Source organism: Microplitis demolitor, chromosome 3, assembly GCF_026212275.2.
Source record: "Microplitis demolitor isolate Queensland-Clemson2020A chromosome 3, iyMicDemo2.1a, whole genome shotgun sequence".
Lineage (NCBI taxonomy): Eukaryota > Metazoa > Arthropoda > Insecta > Hymenoptera > Braconidae > Microplitis > Microplitis demolitor.
Window position 1 is genome coordinate 21,286,439 of NC_068547.1, and position 16,289 is coordinate 21,302,727.

General features: G+C 27.6%; 1 protein-coding gene across 6 annotated transcripts in view; it reads left to right on the forward strand.

Annotated features, from left to right (window-relative positions):
* The window catches only part of LOC103569838 (patronin), a 38,696-nt gene that overhangs the window by 10,685 nt on the left and 11,722 nt on the right, over positions 1–16,289 (forward strand). For 5 of the 6 annotated variants that reach the window (XM_053737745.1, XM_053737747.1, XM_053737749.1 and 2 more), the window contains exons 3-10: positions 6,947–7,042; positions 8,459–8,674; positions 9,455–9,909; positions 10,235–10,350; positions 11,237–11,347; positions 13,171–13,252; positions 13,902–14,677; positions 15,233–15,402. In XM_053737745.1, the coding sequence (XP_053593720.1) occupies positions 6,947–7,042; positions 8,459–8,674; positions 9,455–9,909; positions 10,235–10,350; positions 11,237–11,347; positions 13,171–13,252; positions 13,902–14,677; positions 15,233–15,402 (2,022 nt within the window). The remainder of the gene's footprint in view (positions 1–6,946; positions 7,043–8,458; positions 8,675–9,454; positions 9,910–10,234; positions 10,351–11,236; positions 11,348–13,170; positions 13,253–13,901; positions 14,678–15,232; positions 15,403–16,289) is intronic. The other variant, XM_053737748.1, reaches the window with a different exon arrangement.

Consider the following 16,289-nt stretch of genomic DNA (forward strand, 5'->3'; position numbering starts at 1 on the left):
CAGCAATTAAGACTGAAGTTAGCAACGATGCGTCGCGCCGCAGCACTCGGTCAAACGATCACTCCTCTCTTCTACTTCTTCTGTTATGTGGTTAGCAATGATGAAGACAACCGTAAGCGAGGATTTACGATTACGATCTTGGGTGCATGTTTCCGGATAGCAACTATGATTATTCATTTTTATAATCAATTACTTAATTTTTTTTTTTTTAATATTCATGTTTTCCAACCAACATAAATTCAAATTTAATTAATGAAATTTCGACATAAAATATTTTATTTTTTAAAAATCTGATGAAAATATAAATAATATATGTTAATTATACAAAGGCTTAAATAATTTATTACTTGTTAAAATATTTTTAGATTTACCTTTTCATATATGATGTGTTTGTTACTATATAAATATATGAGTTGTTTGGCGGAACAAGTTACAAGTTATTTTACACGAATGAATTATGTAAATAATGCTATATGTGTACATATATTTTATAATTAGAGCATTTATTTCATTCATTCATTCGTCTATAATATTAAAAAAATAATTCATAATAATAATAATAATAATAATAATAATAATAATAATAAATCACCGTCTAATTCGTTATTATAATTGTATTTGTATTTGTAAAAGCAACAGTGTGGTAGAGGATGTACGTCATTAACAATTATTACACATGCATATAAAGATGATGTTAACAAAGTGCGTACACTTAAATATATTAAATGAATGATACTTCTCTTAAGTAAGAGCCAATTTAGTTGCATATTTATCGAAACTGTCGTAACTCATGTAAAATTCAGCCTGAAAAGCTTCATAACTGTGTGTATTCAAATTTGAGACAATTCTGACGCTTTTTGACTTTTTATAAGATCTTTTGAAAAACGAGGTCTGAAGATAAAAAATTTTCATACTCTTGAATTTTTTTAAAGTTCCAGAAAAATCAACTTAAGGAGGGTTTACAGTAATATTTGGCGTACTTATTTTTTAAACAAAACTTCTAACCGCAAAATTAATTACGAGACCTCAAAAATTAGTGTTTGAAATTTTTAATGTTGAAATTACAATTTTTAAAGTTAAAATATCAGTTTTTCCTTCGTAGACATTAAATGTTAATATTTATCTACAATTATTTCCATTTTAATTATTAATTAAAAAATTACTATTTAGAATGATAGTATTTACTGACCACTTTATCATTATATTATTTGTCGTTTCTCAATTTATATAGTTCATTTTTTTCCATTTACGTTTTCATTTTCCAAAAATTTTCATTTGCTTAAGAGTAAACATGAACAAAGTTCCTAATCACTGCGCAAGTGCAAGAATAGTACAGTTCGTCGACTTGTGTGGTAGAGAAAAAAGTTCAGACCCTTCTTAAAAGCTCATAATTTTCCCAAATTTGCAAGTTCTCTATTATGACCTTTTTTTGAATTTTTTTTTTTTACATGAGAAGCTTATTCTATTAATGAATAACCGTAATGTATAAAATATTACAAGTGATAATCATTAATAGCCATTTTAATACATACCATGATATTAGCTCGTATATTTTACACGAGAGTAACAACCCCACGTGAACGGTTAGCATGGTCATCGATGCGTACATGACGATCCACATACGAAACAGTGCGAGTTCCTCGGACACGAGCTCAGCCTAAGCAACTATTCTTTCTTCCTTACTATTTCTTTTTCCTCAATTGCTGTAGTCTTACGATGATGTTCGTTCAAAATACAACTTGTAACTTTATGTTGCCTTTTTTTTTATTATTTTCAATTAACATTTACTAATTAACAATAATTTTATTCCTAAATTTATCATCTCAATAAATTTCCGGTTAAGTGACTGATTAAAATTAAACATATTTATAAATCATGTTTTTTATTTATTTTTTAATAATTTGTTATTGTGAGATCCAAGAGACCGAATGATTTGGATACTAAAACTTATTTTGGTAAATATATTTTAACAACTTTACTACTCATTAAATTAAGTAACTTATTTAAAATATATTGCTCAATTAAATATAATTAACATACTGTTGAGTTAATTTTTAATAACGGATTTCGTATGCACATCAACTATTTTCTCAGTATTTTATTATTATTTTCTCAAGATTACACTCATTACATAATAAAAATAGTATTAATTTATCGAACAGCATTATTAAATTTTAAAAGAATAACGGAAATAGCATTCGCGAACTACTCGACCTACACCTTAGGTGCAGCTAACCCACGCGAGTTATGACGGAAACTTATTAGTTATGTTATACATAATAAATAATCATGATAATAAAAATACTAATCCAGTTACACTAGCCAGTGTCTTAACCAGCATCGTCATCAATGATTATCACATGTAAATCTACACGCCGGGTATAGTATTGGTGTGTAGGTTTAAAATGATTTGTATCGAATTGTTTTGAAATTTAATTTTTAATTATTACTAACGACATTTTACTTTTTTGCTGTCATGAAGAACATTTATTTATTATCTGCCAGTAATATTTACCTGAACACCGGAACGTTTTTCTGGCCACGAAAATGAGAAAAAATTTATGTAACTTGATTGCTTAAATGACTTAAGGGGTAAATCCAATTGGGGGTGACCTGCAACTTTTAGCTAACATACTGACACCGGTGCGAGATATTTCAGAAATCTATGTCTAGTAGCATTTTTACTTTTCATTTTGTTTTTTTATTTTCATTCCACAAAAAACGTTCAGATCTTCAGGTACATCCAGTAGTATAAAGAATAATCAACTTTATTTTCAAAATTAACATTTTCACGAATAGTTTATTTTTGAGTCGGGAAAATTCTAATAATTTTTTAATACCAACACTTATAATTGGACATACCTGAGAAAGGTAAATTGTGTAGCTTTCATACAACTCGATCTCATTACACTGCACTTTATTTTTTATTGCTATTGCCTCAAGCAGCCTACCTATCAACTTATCAACCTACTCCAAGTTTCAGGTTTCGCTTAACTTGTTAATCCCTAGCTCGAGGTTTTAGTGAAAGAGTAAAAGTGAGGAAGATATTAATTCCTAGTTTAGAGCTGGATTTATACGCGGATACTTACTAATAAAGTACTACTTTATTCCATCTTCATTATCCTACTCTCTCTTTTTGTAGTAAACATAAAAGCGGATACACTCAAATGCACTATCTTAGCATCCACGTATCTACTTATCGGAAAAGATCTGAGAAACAATTCGTAACACCTTTGAATCCTGATAATGTCACCTTTTAAATGTTGACCGTGAAAAAATTTATGATAGTAATCTTAATGTTTCACTTGTACTTTCATTTATTACACTTTTTATTTTTTTTCTTTAATACTATTATGGTCAGATTAGATAACTTTTTTTTTATATTAATTGATAAATTATTTGATAATTAAATAATAGAATTAAAAATCGTACCTGAACATTGGAACGTTATTCGCGCAACGAAAATGAAAAAATTCATGTAATTCAACTGCTTAAAGGTGACAAAGGATAGTTCTGTATGCAAAACATTTCAGAAATCTAATAATTCAGCAGACTTTTTACTTTTCAATTTTTTGTTTGTTTGTTTTTGTTGCGCGTGAAACGTTCCGATCTTCAAGAACATTTTTTAGTCAATTACGAATGATAAATTATCGAGTACAGCATTGAATATTTTTAATATTGAAGAATGGGTTAGCCTCATTTCAATTAATAAATCTATGGCCTTAATTAAATAAGGACCGACTCATATGTAAAAAAAGTAAAAGTATCTTCACTTACCTGAAGAGAGATGAAGTATTCTGATAACTCACGCCGTTTTTCGTTCCTATTTTTTTTTTTTTTTTTTTTTTTAAAGGAACAGATGAAAAGTTTTGAATTTTCGATATGTTTTTATTTACATCTTATGGTAACAAAAGATTTTTTTAAAAAAAATTAAATATTGTTTTATTACTACTATTATCATTTAAAGTTGGCACCTCCAAAAAAAAGCGCGTGGATGGCCTGGGTGATTTTGAATCTGACATCTAAAATAAAAAATTCTTAATTAGTCTTAATCTTGATAAGTCATTCTGGTGGTAATCACAGCTATGGAACTTTATCGAAAAATAACAAAAATTTCGATATATATATACATATATATATATATATATATATATATATATATATATATATATATATATATATATATATATATATATATATATATATCTAGTGGATCGGGTTGTCTTGATACCGTAATGCAATGTTTGTATATCGTTTGCCGTGACGCCCTTCCCGATTGTCGTCAGTTAACGATGACAACGTGTCTTTTTATAGTATCACTATTACTGCAAATTAAGTAACATACATAAAACCCTCTGTATCATTTATTAGTATATATATTAGTAGTGTATAACATTTGGGTTACGTTACTTGTATTGCACATAACAACCAAGGTGACGGTGAACATTAGTGACTTTAATCGTCCGTTACGGCTTCTAGAGTTCATTCATGCGAAATTTTAATAATATAAATGCAATATCGATCGAAAGTAATGCAACAAATATGTATGATGAATATTATTCTATAAATAAATCAAATTTTTATTACACTGTAAATTTCAATTTCGTAAAATTTTATTTATATCATGGGAAATATTTTTTTATTACGTCAAGGACAAGATTATTTTCCACTGCAATTTCACGGATGACGTATGCGTTACTGTAATTTTTTCATTTTATGGATCGGTTACATATTTATATATATATATATATATATATATATATATATATATATATATTTTATAAATTATTATATTTATTTTATGATAATAATTCTTTTATTTGCATTTTCAAATAAAAAAAATTTTTTTTCATTGAAATGAATGCAAGATTTTTTTCACATTGAACACATAAATAAAAATACTTGCCCTTTATGTTTTGAAATTGAATTTTTAAATCCTTCAGCATCTAGTAAATTAATTATTCTCAACATGATAAATTAAAGTAATTTCAGTTTTTGATCGTATGGAGTTTGTTACAAAAAAAAATTTCTTATTTATGATTTTTCTAATAATTTTTTTAGTATAAGTATAATTGAACTATAAAAGTCAAGTAGTAAAAAAAAAAAAAAAAACTAGTAAAATAAAAATAACGAATAATGATTAATGAGAATGAGATATTTTAGAAATTGTATATTAATTAAAATTGAAAGTCGAGCAGACATAAATCGGTCTCATAAATTTTCATTTGCGTTAAGTTTTATAATTATGTTATTGTCTGTAAAAACTTGATAGGCCACAAGTAACTCCGGTCTGCTGACCCGTTTTCAGCGACCTGCACGCTTTCAAAGTCAAACTCACCCAGTCATCCACGACCAAATGATAATTATATACAATAACTATAAATAATGAATCCTGTTTGATATATTTTTATTTTTATCATTTACAAAATATTATTTTTATTAATAATAACAACAAATTTACTACTAACTTTCTTCAGTACCTTGAAAAAATTAATAAAAAGTAAAATTAATCATCACTTAATTTAAATATATTCAAACAACTTTCATTAAAATTAAAATTTTGATTTCAAAGAAAAGATAATTCATTAGCTACTTGATTAAATTAAATATCTGCGCATATTCACGCCGATTTATAAACGCGAACTCCTGCTATTGGATCGATAATAATCGTATACGTTCTATTAAAACAGCGACCCCCTTTACCAACTTTTCTGCATGCCTTCGACCCCAATTGTCTTAATCTATGATCGGTATAATAATTAAGTCACACCATTTCTACTTTATATATATATATTATTTATTAATTTATTTATTTATTCATACTTATTTACAAATATTTATAAAACTGTAAGATATAAAGTCGAGGTACCGTTTTTGACGACTTTAGGGCCAGTTGTGGGCACTTGTAAAATCATTTGTAAAATACACAGTGACATAATTAATTTTTTAATTGTGTTCGAAGATACTTTTATCGAGTTATTACCATGAAATGTTTTTTTATATCTTCTCATTAATTAAAATAAAGTATTAGATGTCGAAAAAAGGAGCAGTGGCCACAAATGCTACTTCTACTCTAATATAAAACTGTGAAAATAAGTAGGGTGATCGGTCCAGTGAATGAATATTATTTAATTTTTACCTCTATCATTTAGGTTTTAATCACAATTACATAACCCTCCTTTTTGCTTCACCATAGCCGGGTAAAAAAATACTTCCTAGCTGTTTGATTGACAACTTTTAGAAATTCTTATAAATTTGCTGTATCCTATATTTAAATATTCAAAAATACGACCGCTCATTCACTGGTTAAGTGTTCAATTACTGGCACACTCACCTCATAAATGACATTGACTAGGAAAAACCCTTCAAAGCTAATTAAAAAAAAAAAAAAAAATGATCTGTCATCAGGTTTATCAACACATAATGACAATTTAACACATACTTATGATCGCAATTTAACCATTTTTCTCTAATTTCATTGAATATTCATAACATAAATTTTAGAAAATACTCAAAATTTCAGCTGATGTTATAATTCTAGACAGCGAATTCCAGAAGTTAAAATCTGTTATCAGAAACTTATGATAAAAATTACTGACATAACAGTACCTATAATAATTTCATTTTGTATGGATCTACCCGTAATAAATACATCTCATTTAATCCAAAAAGTCTCGAGTTGTCTAAGTACAGAGATAAAATGTGCTACCAACTAATAACTTCTTATTATCAATAGACAACCAGCCTAATTGCCGCCAAAAATAAGAAAAATATTTAACAATCATTTTTTTATTCCTTATATTAATTATTATAATTATCTTTAATTATCAATCACCACCACGAATGGAAATAAAATTTAAATAAATTACTGTCTTCAATATTTATTTTTAATTTTTCAAATATTGTAATTTATTTATTTATTTATTTATTTATTTATTTATTACAGGCCAAACAACGTGCCTCCGTGAAATGGCTCCTCTCGAAGGCGTACAACAATCGCGTGCCCGACAATCTTCGCGAGCCTTACTATCGTGATCATGAGGTAAGAAATTTTTTTTTTAGATTTTTATTTTCTAATCTGAAGTATACAAAAAATAAAATCCACTATTTTGTTAAATGCACATTTTTTGTTTAACAACAACAATAATAATAATAATAAAAAAAAAATTAATAATCATATTAAAGAATTTTTATAACTGAAAATAATTTTTATCAAATGATAAATTCTTGGCAAGAAATTTTATCGTTTTTACAATTATTTTAAGTCCGCCACTATAACAAGTTTTCTCACCGTGTAAAAAAAAAAACCTGTTGGGTATGTTGGAAAGTGTATTTTTTTTAACATCAAAAGAGCAAGTGAAACTTGAGTAATAAAATCAAGATAAACTTTGAATATTTGTTCCTAAACGATTGATCTTTTATTGTTATTACATAAACTTGGTTTAAAATAAAAATGGATAAGCAATGATACTTAAAAAAGACTTGAACGTTAGTATGTTAGTATCCTGTGAAAAATTTTCAGAGTGGACGCGGTTTAAATCCGCAGTATTTATTCTTCTAGAATACATTTAACTCCGAAAAAGAGTTTATCTTAATATTAAAACTCCGAATGCGGACTTAAATAAAATTTCCGTCACTCCAAAATCACTCAGCTGAAAAAAAACTCCCTATTAACTCCGTATGCAAAGTGAATTTTTTTTTTTTTAACTCCGGAACTCTTAGTGACGGCATGAATTCCGATTTAAATAAAATCCGTAATTACTGCGTGAAAAAAAAATTGTTGAAAAAGTGTCAAACGATTAAACGAGTAAATAAAAAATATTAATGAATAAATAAATGAAAAAATTTTTTTTTACTTTGTAATAGTGCACATGTTGCACCCACGTGTGACCTCGTCCGGTTGGCGTTGATCCAATTAAACCAATCGAATTAGTTTTACGTTTGCTCTCTAACATGTCTCTTCGTATAGTAAATACTCAGTCAGTCATATTGTCATCAATAGTGAGTATTTAAATCTATCAATAACAAACTATCTAATATTTATTTTAGATAATTTAATATGGAGACAGTATTATTTAAATGTTTTGTACGAAAAGACATTTTATTTAAGTCTTAAGCTTTTAAATGTTTTAAGTGATTTTAAGGTTCGTTAATAAATAGATGAATATAAATATAATAAATGTACTTTAAGGAGTACATACAGTAAATACCAGTTAAATTGTAATTATTTGTTTCCTAAAAGTCTCTTATAAATAGTAAACTTACTCGAAACGTGTCGTATAAAAAATTCATGCCATGAAACTATCACTGATCATCTTGGCTCTTACCCAGTAGTTTATCCAACCTCCCAAGTGACCCGTCAGAATCAATAGTATCGTTTTAAAATTATTAAGTAATGCTACACTGGCTACTGTTTAATCTATTAATTAAATAAATATTTATTTATTTTTTTATGCAGGAACAAGAGCATTTGAAACCACAAATTGTCCATGCGTTATCAAATGCTGAGCTCTATTGTCTTGCATTGGCGAATATTTATTCGGACCCAAATTACCACAATCAAAATCACTGGGGAATATTACAAGCGCTGGCGAGGAAAGGCGTCTATGTGGCCGAGCCTAATAATTCTCAACTAACTGAGACAATTCTTATCCAAAATTCACCATTGAAAATGGTAATTATTATTGTTATTATTTGGGTGTAATTAAAAACACATCTGCTCTTTATCAGTAACAGAAAGTATCAGCAAAATTTTACAATCAGGTCCAAAATTTAGTACAGATTACTGTGAGAAAATATTCCCACGATATAATTTCATTACTGATTTCGAAGCAAATATACATTTAATTAATGAAAATTCAAGAATTACTGAACGTAACAAATTCATCAACAAATTAATGAATATAAGCAATGACTACAAAAATGAAAACAAAATCACAGATTCAGACTCTTATAATATCATGTACCTGAAGATCAGAACGTTTTTCGCGCAAAGAAAAAAAAAATGGAAAGTAAAAAATCTACTGGATGACGAGATTTCTGAAATGTTTCGCATATGAATGCTGGTATGTCAGCCGAAAATCTTAGACCGCATCCAATCTCCGGAACTATCCCTTAAGCAGTCAAATTACATAAATTTTTTTCATTTTCGTTGCGCGACAAGCGATCTGATCTTCAGGTACATATAATATCTCAAAATTTTAAAACAATAATCAAAATCTAATGATAACATGTTCAGGTAAAGGAAACTCAACAGTAATCTTAGACAAAACTAATTATAAAAACAAAGTTAAGGATAAAAAACCAAAAAATACTGATAAGGATCGGGTGTACCTTTAATTATACCCAAATTATAAGTACCGATCAAAACAAATATATGTTTTAACAATAAAATTGTTATTATTATTATTAGATTATTTGGAAATTATAATAATAAAAATTTTGAAAATTTCAGTCTGCGCATATGGCTGTGATAGAAGGATTGATGGTCTTGTATGCAAAGGAAGTAGTGACAGGAGACCGTGTAGTAGCGGCGATTCGACGATTTGATCCTGAACCAGAAGTTGAAGTACCTAGTGACCATGAAAAGGGCTTACTTATGTGGATAAGTCATGCCTCGCATGCATTAATCGTTAAAATACAAACGGAAGAAGGCGCCGGAGACAAGACGCGACTGCCTGAATTACCTCCAGCCAAGGACTTCCAGTCTTTGTGCGACGGTGTGGGTTTGGCCGCCGTTGTGGCCTTCTACTGTCCCGGTGAGCTCAACTGGATGGATATCAAAGTGTCGAAAAGACCCTCTGTCGCCGATGCACTCCACAATCTTTCACTTGTTCATAATTTTTGCATAAGATGCTTGCCCTACTCTATTTTTCATATGCAACCTGAGGATGTCACTTACATGAGAGGGTAAATATTTTATTTTATTTTATTCTAATTATCGTCATTCAAGTATGACTAAATTTTTAACAAAATTTATATAAAATTCTCATACCAGAATATCTTTAACTTAAAGTCGTTGTAAAGTTTAAACTGTTTAATATTTTAAAGTTTAAATTCCATTTCTCTTCACTTTACTTTAAAATTTATCCGCATCCATTATATTTTATTACAAAAATTATAACCAAAGTTACAACCTTTAGACTAAATTATTTTTTTAACTTACAAAAAGTGTCCCTTTAATTTATTTAATTAAATAATTAACTTAATTAATTAATACTTATTTAAATTACAGATCTATGAAACAAAATTTACTCGTTTTTCTTGCGGATATGTACAACGTACTTGAGATACATCCCGTTAAATGTGTGCGTTATCCCGGAGAAGAAAGAGCGATGCAGTATCTCGATGGTATGAATTATTTCCACTCGAATCATAAGTATATTCAACTATAAACAAATAAATTATTACCTTTATCATTTATATTATTACTATTATTAAAATAAATAAATAAAACTTTAGTGTAAAGATAAATTGAAAGAAAAAAATTAACTCACTATATGAAGATGTGAGTACTTGCGTAAGTCGGCACCGAGTAAACACGTTAACGCCTCAATGGCATAACTTACTATTGTATTTATTTAACATTATGATTATTATTATTGTTATTATAACAATATTATTATAATTTCCACATGGGTGACGGTTTTACTATACTGTATGATCGGTGAAGGCTACGCACACTTATTTACACTAAATTTATCTTGCTCTTTATGTATGTATACATATATAAATATATATACATACATATAAATTAATATTATATAATTTACGTTATTATAAGTTTATTCATAAAATTTTATTACGATTGAGTAAAAAATTATTTGATAAATTTTTAAATGCAATTATTTATTAAAACCTTTTGTAAAAAAAAAAAAAAAAAAAAAGTTTACTGAATGATCGTAATAAAATTTCGCTTTTTATCAGTGTCAATACACATTCGTACGAAATTAGCAGTGTATAAGTGTTGACTAATTTTTAAAAGTAAATTAATAAGTATAAGTCGCGTTAAAAGAGCAAAAAAAAAATGAATTTAAAAACTAAACACAATTATTATATAACCGTATATTTTTATGGTAAAATCTTCTTGACGCTTGATATGAACACAACAACTGAATTGATGTGTCCGTCTTCTTCTTCTCTCATCCACCACCACAACTCAATCCTCAATGAACAATAAATATTGATACAAAACAATTAACTGCAAATAAATGTGTGACGGTGTGACAATAATCAGCTTGCCCGCGCAATAGCCACGGGGTAGCTCATAAACGAAGTCTACCGCAGGCTATAGCTCCAATTCCTGATCTGAGAAGCAACCTCTCTGTGTCCGCGCCAGGTTTCACAGGTATCGGTTTATAAACCAACGATTTAAAAAATCAGAGATTTTAATAACTATCTTAGGTGGTTTATTATTATTTTTTTTTTAATTAATTCCTCTTCATCGTGTTATTTTTTTTCATCGCCATCCACGGTTCTGTAATTTGTTATAGAACAGGACATCAGTGTCTTGTCTTGTCTTCTCTTCTCTTCAAGCTCCAAATAACTGGGAGAACTTGATCTGTCATTCATTATCAATTATCATTATCACTAATTATTTCCCATTAAACCATGATTTAAATGCAATTATCTTTGGCCGTATCTATTCATTCTTTTTTTTTAGATCATTTATTACTTATACTATCATATTTATTTTTAGTTTTAATTAAATGTGATCTAATTAACCCAGTTTAAATTTTTTTTCAAAACCAACAGATAACGTTCCATTCTAATAAATATTTGTGATGTCAATAGACCAAAAATTAAATTATTCTGTCTTGTGATGAATAATTTTATAATTATTTAATTGAAACTTATCTAATTATTTGTTGAATCTTAATTTTAAATGCCGACAGACTTGATAATTTGTTTAATTACGTTTTATAAATTGAAATCGTTAAGGGCATTCTTAGACAACGCGTCCACTTTTTTAAAATATTCAATGACCTTGAAAGGTCATAAGAGTTTGGAAATTTTATTAATTAATTAAAAAAAAATTAAAGTCAAACGAAATTTGGTAAATTTTACCCATAAAAATTTGAAATTTTTAGTTATAATTTTGACATGATTTTACTGAAAGTAACTTTTTAAATTTCAATTTACTCCTAATTGATGTCAACTATAAAAATCTATGTCTCGGCGAAATTGCAACTGCGTTCTTTTTTTTCCAATTAACGCATGAACTTTTTTTAATTAACTATCAAAATTTAAATACGGTCATTACAATTAAGTCAGTGAATATTTGAAAAAGTGGGGGCACTGTCCGAGAATGGCCTCAAGTATTTGCATTTAAATTGTGGCATTAATCAAAACAATTGATGTTATGTTTTGAATGAGAAGAGAAATAAATTTTCGGCGCACCGCTTGCTACTAATATATTAATCAAGTATGATTTGCATATAATATATATCTATATCTATCTAAATATATATAAATCTATATCATCATGGAAAGTGCTGATTCATATGACAATGAGAGTATAGTATGCATGAGAGACATAAAAGTGATGTAAATAAATATCAATAATACCCGATACCAAGAACGCGATTCATACTTTATTGCTACTTAATTATTTTTTTCGCTTGTTGGTTATTTTTATTTGTGCATGTCGATTTGTCTTATCAAATGACCGTCATTACTCATTACCGTTTTATTTATTTTTTGTTACGACAATTGCCAATTAGGAGTAAATGCGTTTAATCATCAGGTCCACTTCATTTTTCGTTAGTTAGTATTTTTTGCGATGTATTTTTATTTAATATTTATTTTTTTTATAATCATTGTGTACATTTTGTGTTTCAGTTTTAGATTTATCGACTGCGTGTTAGCTATAGTTGATTCAAAATTTTTTTAAATAAATTTTTTTGCTTGTTAAATTAACGAGCATTAAAATTTTAAGCATTTTTTTTTTTAAATATTATACAGGCTTTTTATTTTTTATTAAATAATAAAGATACTAGTAAGCAAATTAATATAATTTTTTTTTATAGATAATAATTATTTGAGTAATTACTAGAATCTTTATTTACTATACTTGCATTCAATATTTTTTATATGAATTCAATTTGGTAATACGTTAACTTTCACTTGGTAATAAAAAAAAAATATTAAATGGATCATTAAATTTTTCAGTTGCGAAACCTATACCATCAAGTTCTGTAAGGAAATCACAGTCACTTCAACAAACTGCTGAAAGTCATTCTTATGATGAGAGGTAATATATTCTATTTTATTTTATTCAATAATTAAGTTCATAAGCTAGCCAATTAATTGTGATACTTAAAATAACAGAATCGAATCAAATAATTCGAATTTCCGAATTATTTTTCCAAATAACACAGAGACAATTTTAAGATGTCTTTTAAAAGGATGACAAATTTTTTTTTGTCTTAAAGTCACCTTTTTTTGTATAAATAAAACATGGAAATGTTGATTCCGGAGACAGAGAAAATTTGTGCTGTTTTTCCTGTCTTATGTCAATTAAAAAGTCGTTTAGATGACTTATTTTACCTCTATTTATAATTTACTTTTTATTGCCACTCGTCAAGTCTTTAAAGTAGATATTTTTTCGGTGACATAAATTTATTATCGTTTTGTCAATTCTGATCAGCTTTAAACATTTTATTTTTATTTAATAGAGAACTTAGTTTTTAAAGTAACAATAAAAAAAATTTTCGTAGATTCGTGTCTGATCTCTATTTATCTCTGGCGAAAATTTTAATTATTGGAAAAAATATTAAAATTTTAATTGGTTAAAAGTAAAATTTTTTGATTATTTGTAAATTTTGAATTATTCGATTCGATAAATAAATATTTTTGACTACCTTTTAAATTAAATTAAAAACTCAATTTATAAATTACAGACGTGGTGGATCAGAAGAAAATTTTATAGTACATAAGAATCGTGGTATACCGACATTAAGTTCCGTAATAGATGATAGATATAATAGTACAGCTGCTGGACGGCCGAGTAATTGGGAAGATCAACGAAGAAGTTCATATGCAGGAAGACGTTCGCGACGTAACAGTGTGACAGATGATTCTCAATTGACAATTGAAAATTTCGGTGGATCTCAGGACAATTTACATAACTTTGGATGTGTGAGAAATCCCGATAAAGAGCTAGTGCACACGGGTAAGCGTACTGCCACAGAACCCACGCTTCCAGCGCGCTCGAGTGTCCAAGATGTTTACGGTAGCGATGTCCAGAACATTTTATCTGACAATGGTTACGCCAACGACGAGCCACCAACGAGATTACGTCGGCAGATATCTAATTCCAGTTTAAATAACTCAAGTCACAAAAATATTTTACATTCCACGGATAATAATGATAACACTGACTGCGAAATAAAATCATCAACCACCAACACATCAGCTAGTGCTACTAAAATGTCGAGTTTTGCGAATTTGACCCAACATAGTTCGGAAAAAAGTATTAATTTCAAGTACACGGAACAACAAGATCATGATCATGAACTCAGTGGTAACAAAATAAATTATAATAATAAAAAATATGGACAAAGTAACGGCAATGGAATTGGTGAGAAGAAAACGACATTTGCTACTTTGCCCAACACGACAACGTGGCAACAACAGAGTGCACAACAATCACAACAATTGGAACAACAATCGACTGGTAAATTTTTTTTTTAAGGCCATTTTTGACGGCACCTTCTCCCCCACCCACTTTTTAAAAATATTCAATGGCCTTGAGCTGTCAGACTGCATTAAAATTTAATTAATTAATTTTAAAAAATTCCCGCGAAATTTTGAATAGATTATAATTTTAAATGTCAAACTTTTGGCTAGAATTTATGTAACAAAGTTTAGTGAATTTCTAATTGATAACTATGGGAAGTAATTTTTAAAAAATTATATGCACTGGCGAAATTATAAGTACAATGTCCTTTTTTCAATTAATCAATAAAATTTTAATATGATTATGACAGTTCGAGGTCACTGGATATTTTTAAAAAGTGGGGTGGGGGCACTGTCTAAGAATCGCCTTAACTTATCTATAAATATTTATAGATTGCCTTGTAATTTATTTTAATTCATAATTACTAATAAATTAATTTTTATCAATATTTTATCAGTAAAAATAAAACAATTTTTTTATCAATATCCACTTGGTATCTAAGATTAAGTTCTAAGGGAATAATATTTGAGTTAATAAATATTTATTTTTTAGATGAAAATGGCGGCAATACAATCATGTATGCCTCGCAAATAAACAACATAAGAATGAAGTTAGAGGAAAAACGTCGGCACATTGAAAATGAAAAAAGAAAAATGGAAGTTGTTGTATCGAAACAGCGGCAGAAAGTTGGAAAAGCGGCTTTTCTTCAAGCAGTGACGAAGGTTAATATAATTTATAAATAATAATTATAATAATTTTGTGACTAAAAAATAATTAAAATAATTTTTTTTACTGTCTAAAATCGTATAATTTTTAAAATCTAATATTCGTCAATTAAAATTTTTTAAAAATTTAATTGTATGTGTTGCTAATCAATTGTAATGCAATTATTTTTCTAATATTTCAGTTTTGCATTGCGGTAAGTGCGTGTCGGATGTACAAAAACGTTTATTGTATCACGAAATCATGCACTTATCAACTTTATTTATTATTTTATTAAAACTACTGTACACTAGAGAATACGAATCTTCAAATTTTTAAATTTCCTTCCAATTATTACTGAAATGAGTCAATTTTGTCCTGAAAATTTTAAAATATAAATTTAACATACAATAACGTTTTAAAAATTATAAAAATTTAATTTTTCTTCGCACATTTAAAAAAAAATTATCTCTTTATTTTTAGTGTACAGTAAAAGTTAATATTCATTTTTTCATAGTTAAGTAAATTATTTAAATTGGTCCAGGCTGCATGAATTGTTAATTAATTAATTAATTATTTAATTAATTAATCAATATTTTATTTATAATTTTTTTCTTAGTCGCCAAAGCCAAGTGTAGCAAAATTTGCTTTGCATTTTTTAAAAAAATAAATTCAAAAAAACAAATGATAGCAAAAACCCCAAATTAAAAAATTGAATTAGTAAACTATTTAGACAGCACGTTTGTTATACACCGTAAAATATTTAGTAGCCGCTGTAGTAAAAGTTGTCGCTTTTGATAAATTATTTAAGTAATCAATCAATTAATTAATTAATTAATTAATTGATTAAATGTAAAAGTGAATAAACTTGGCTGCGGTATTATTTGGACGTGTTACTTGGTGGTGG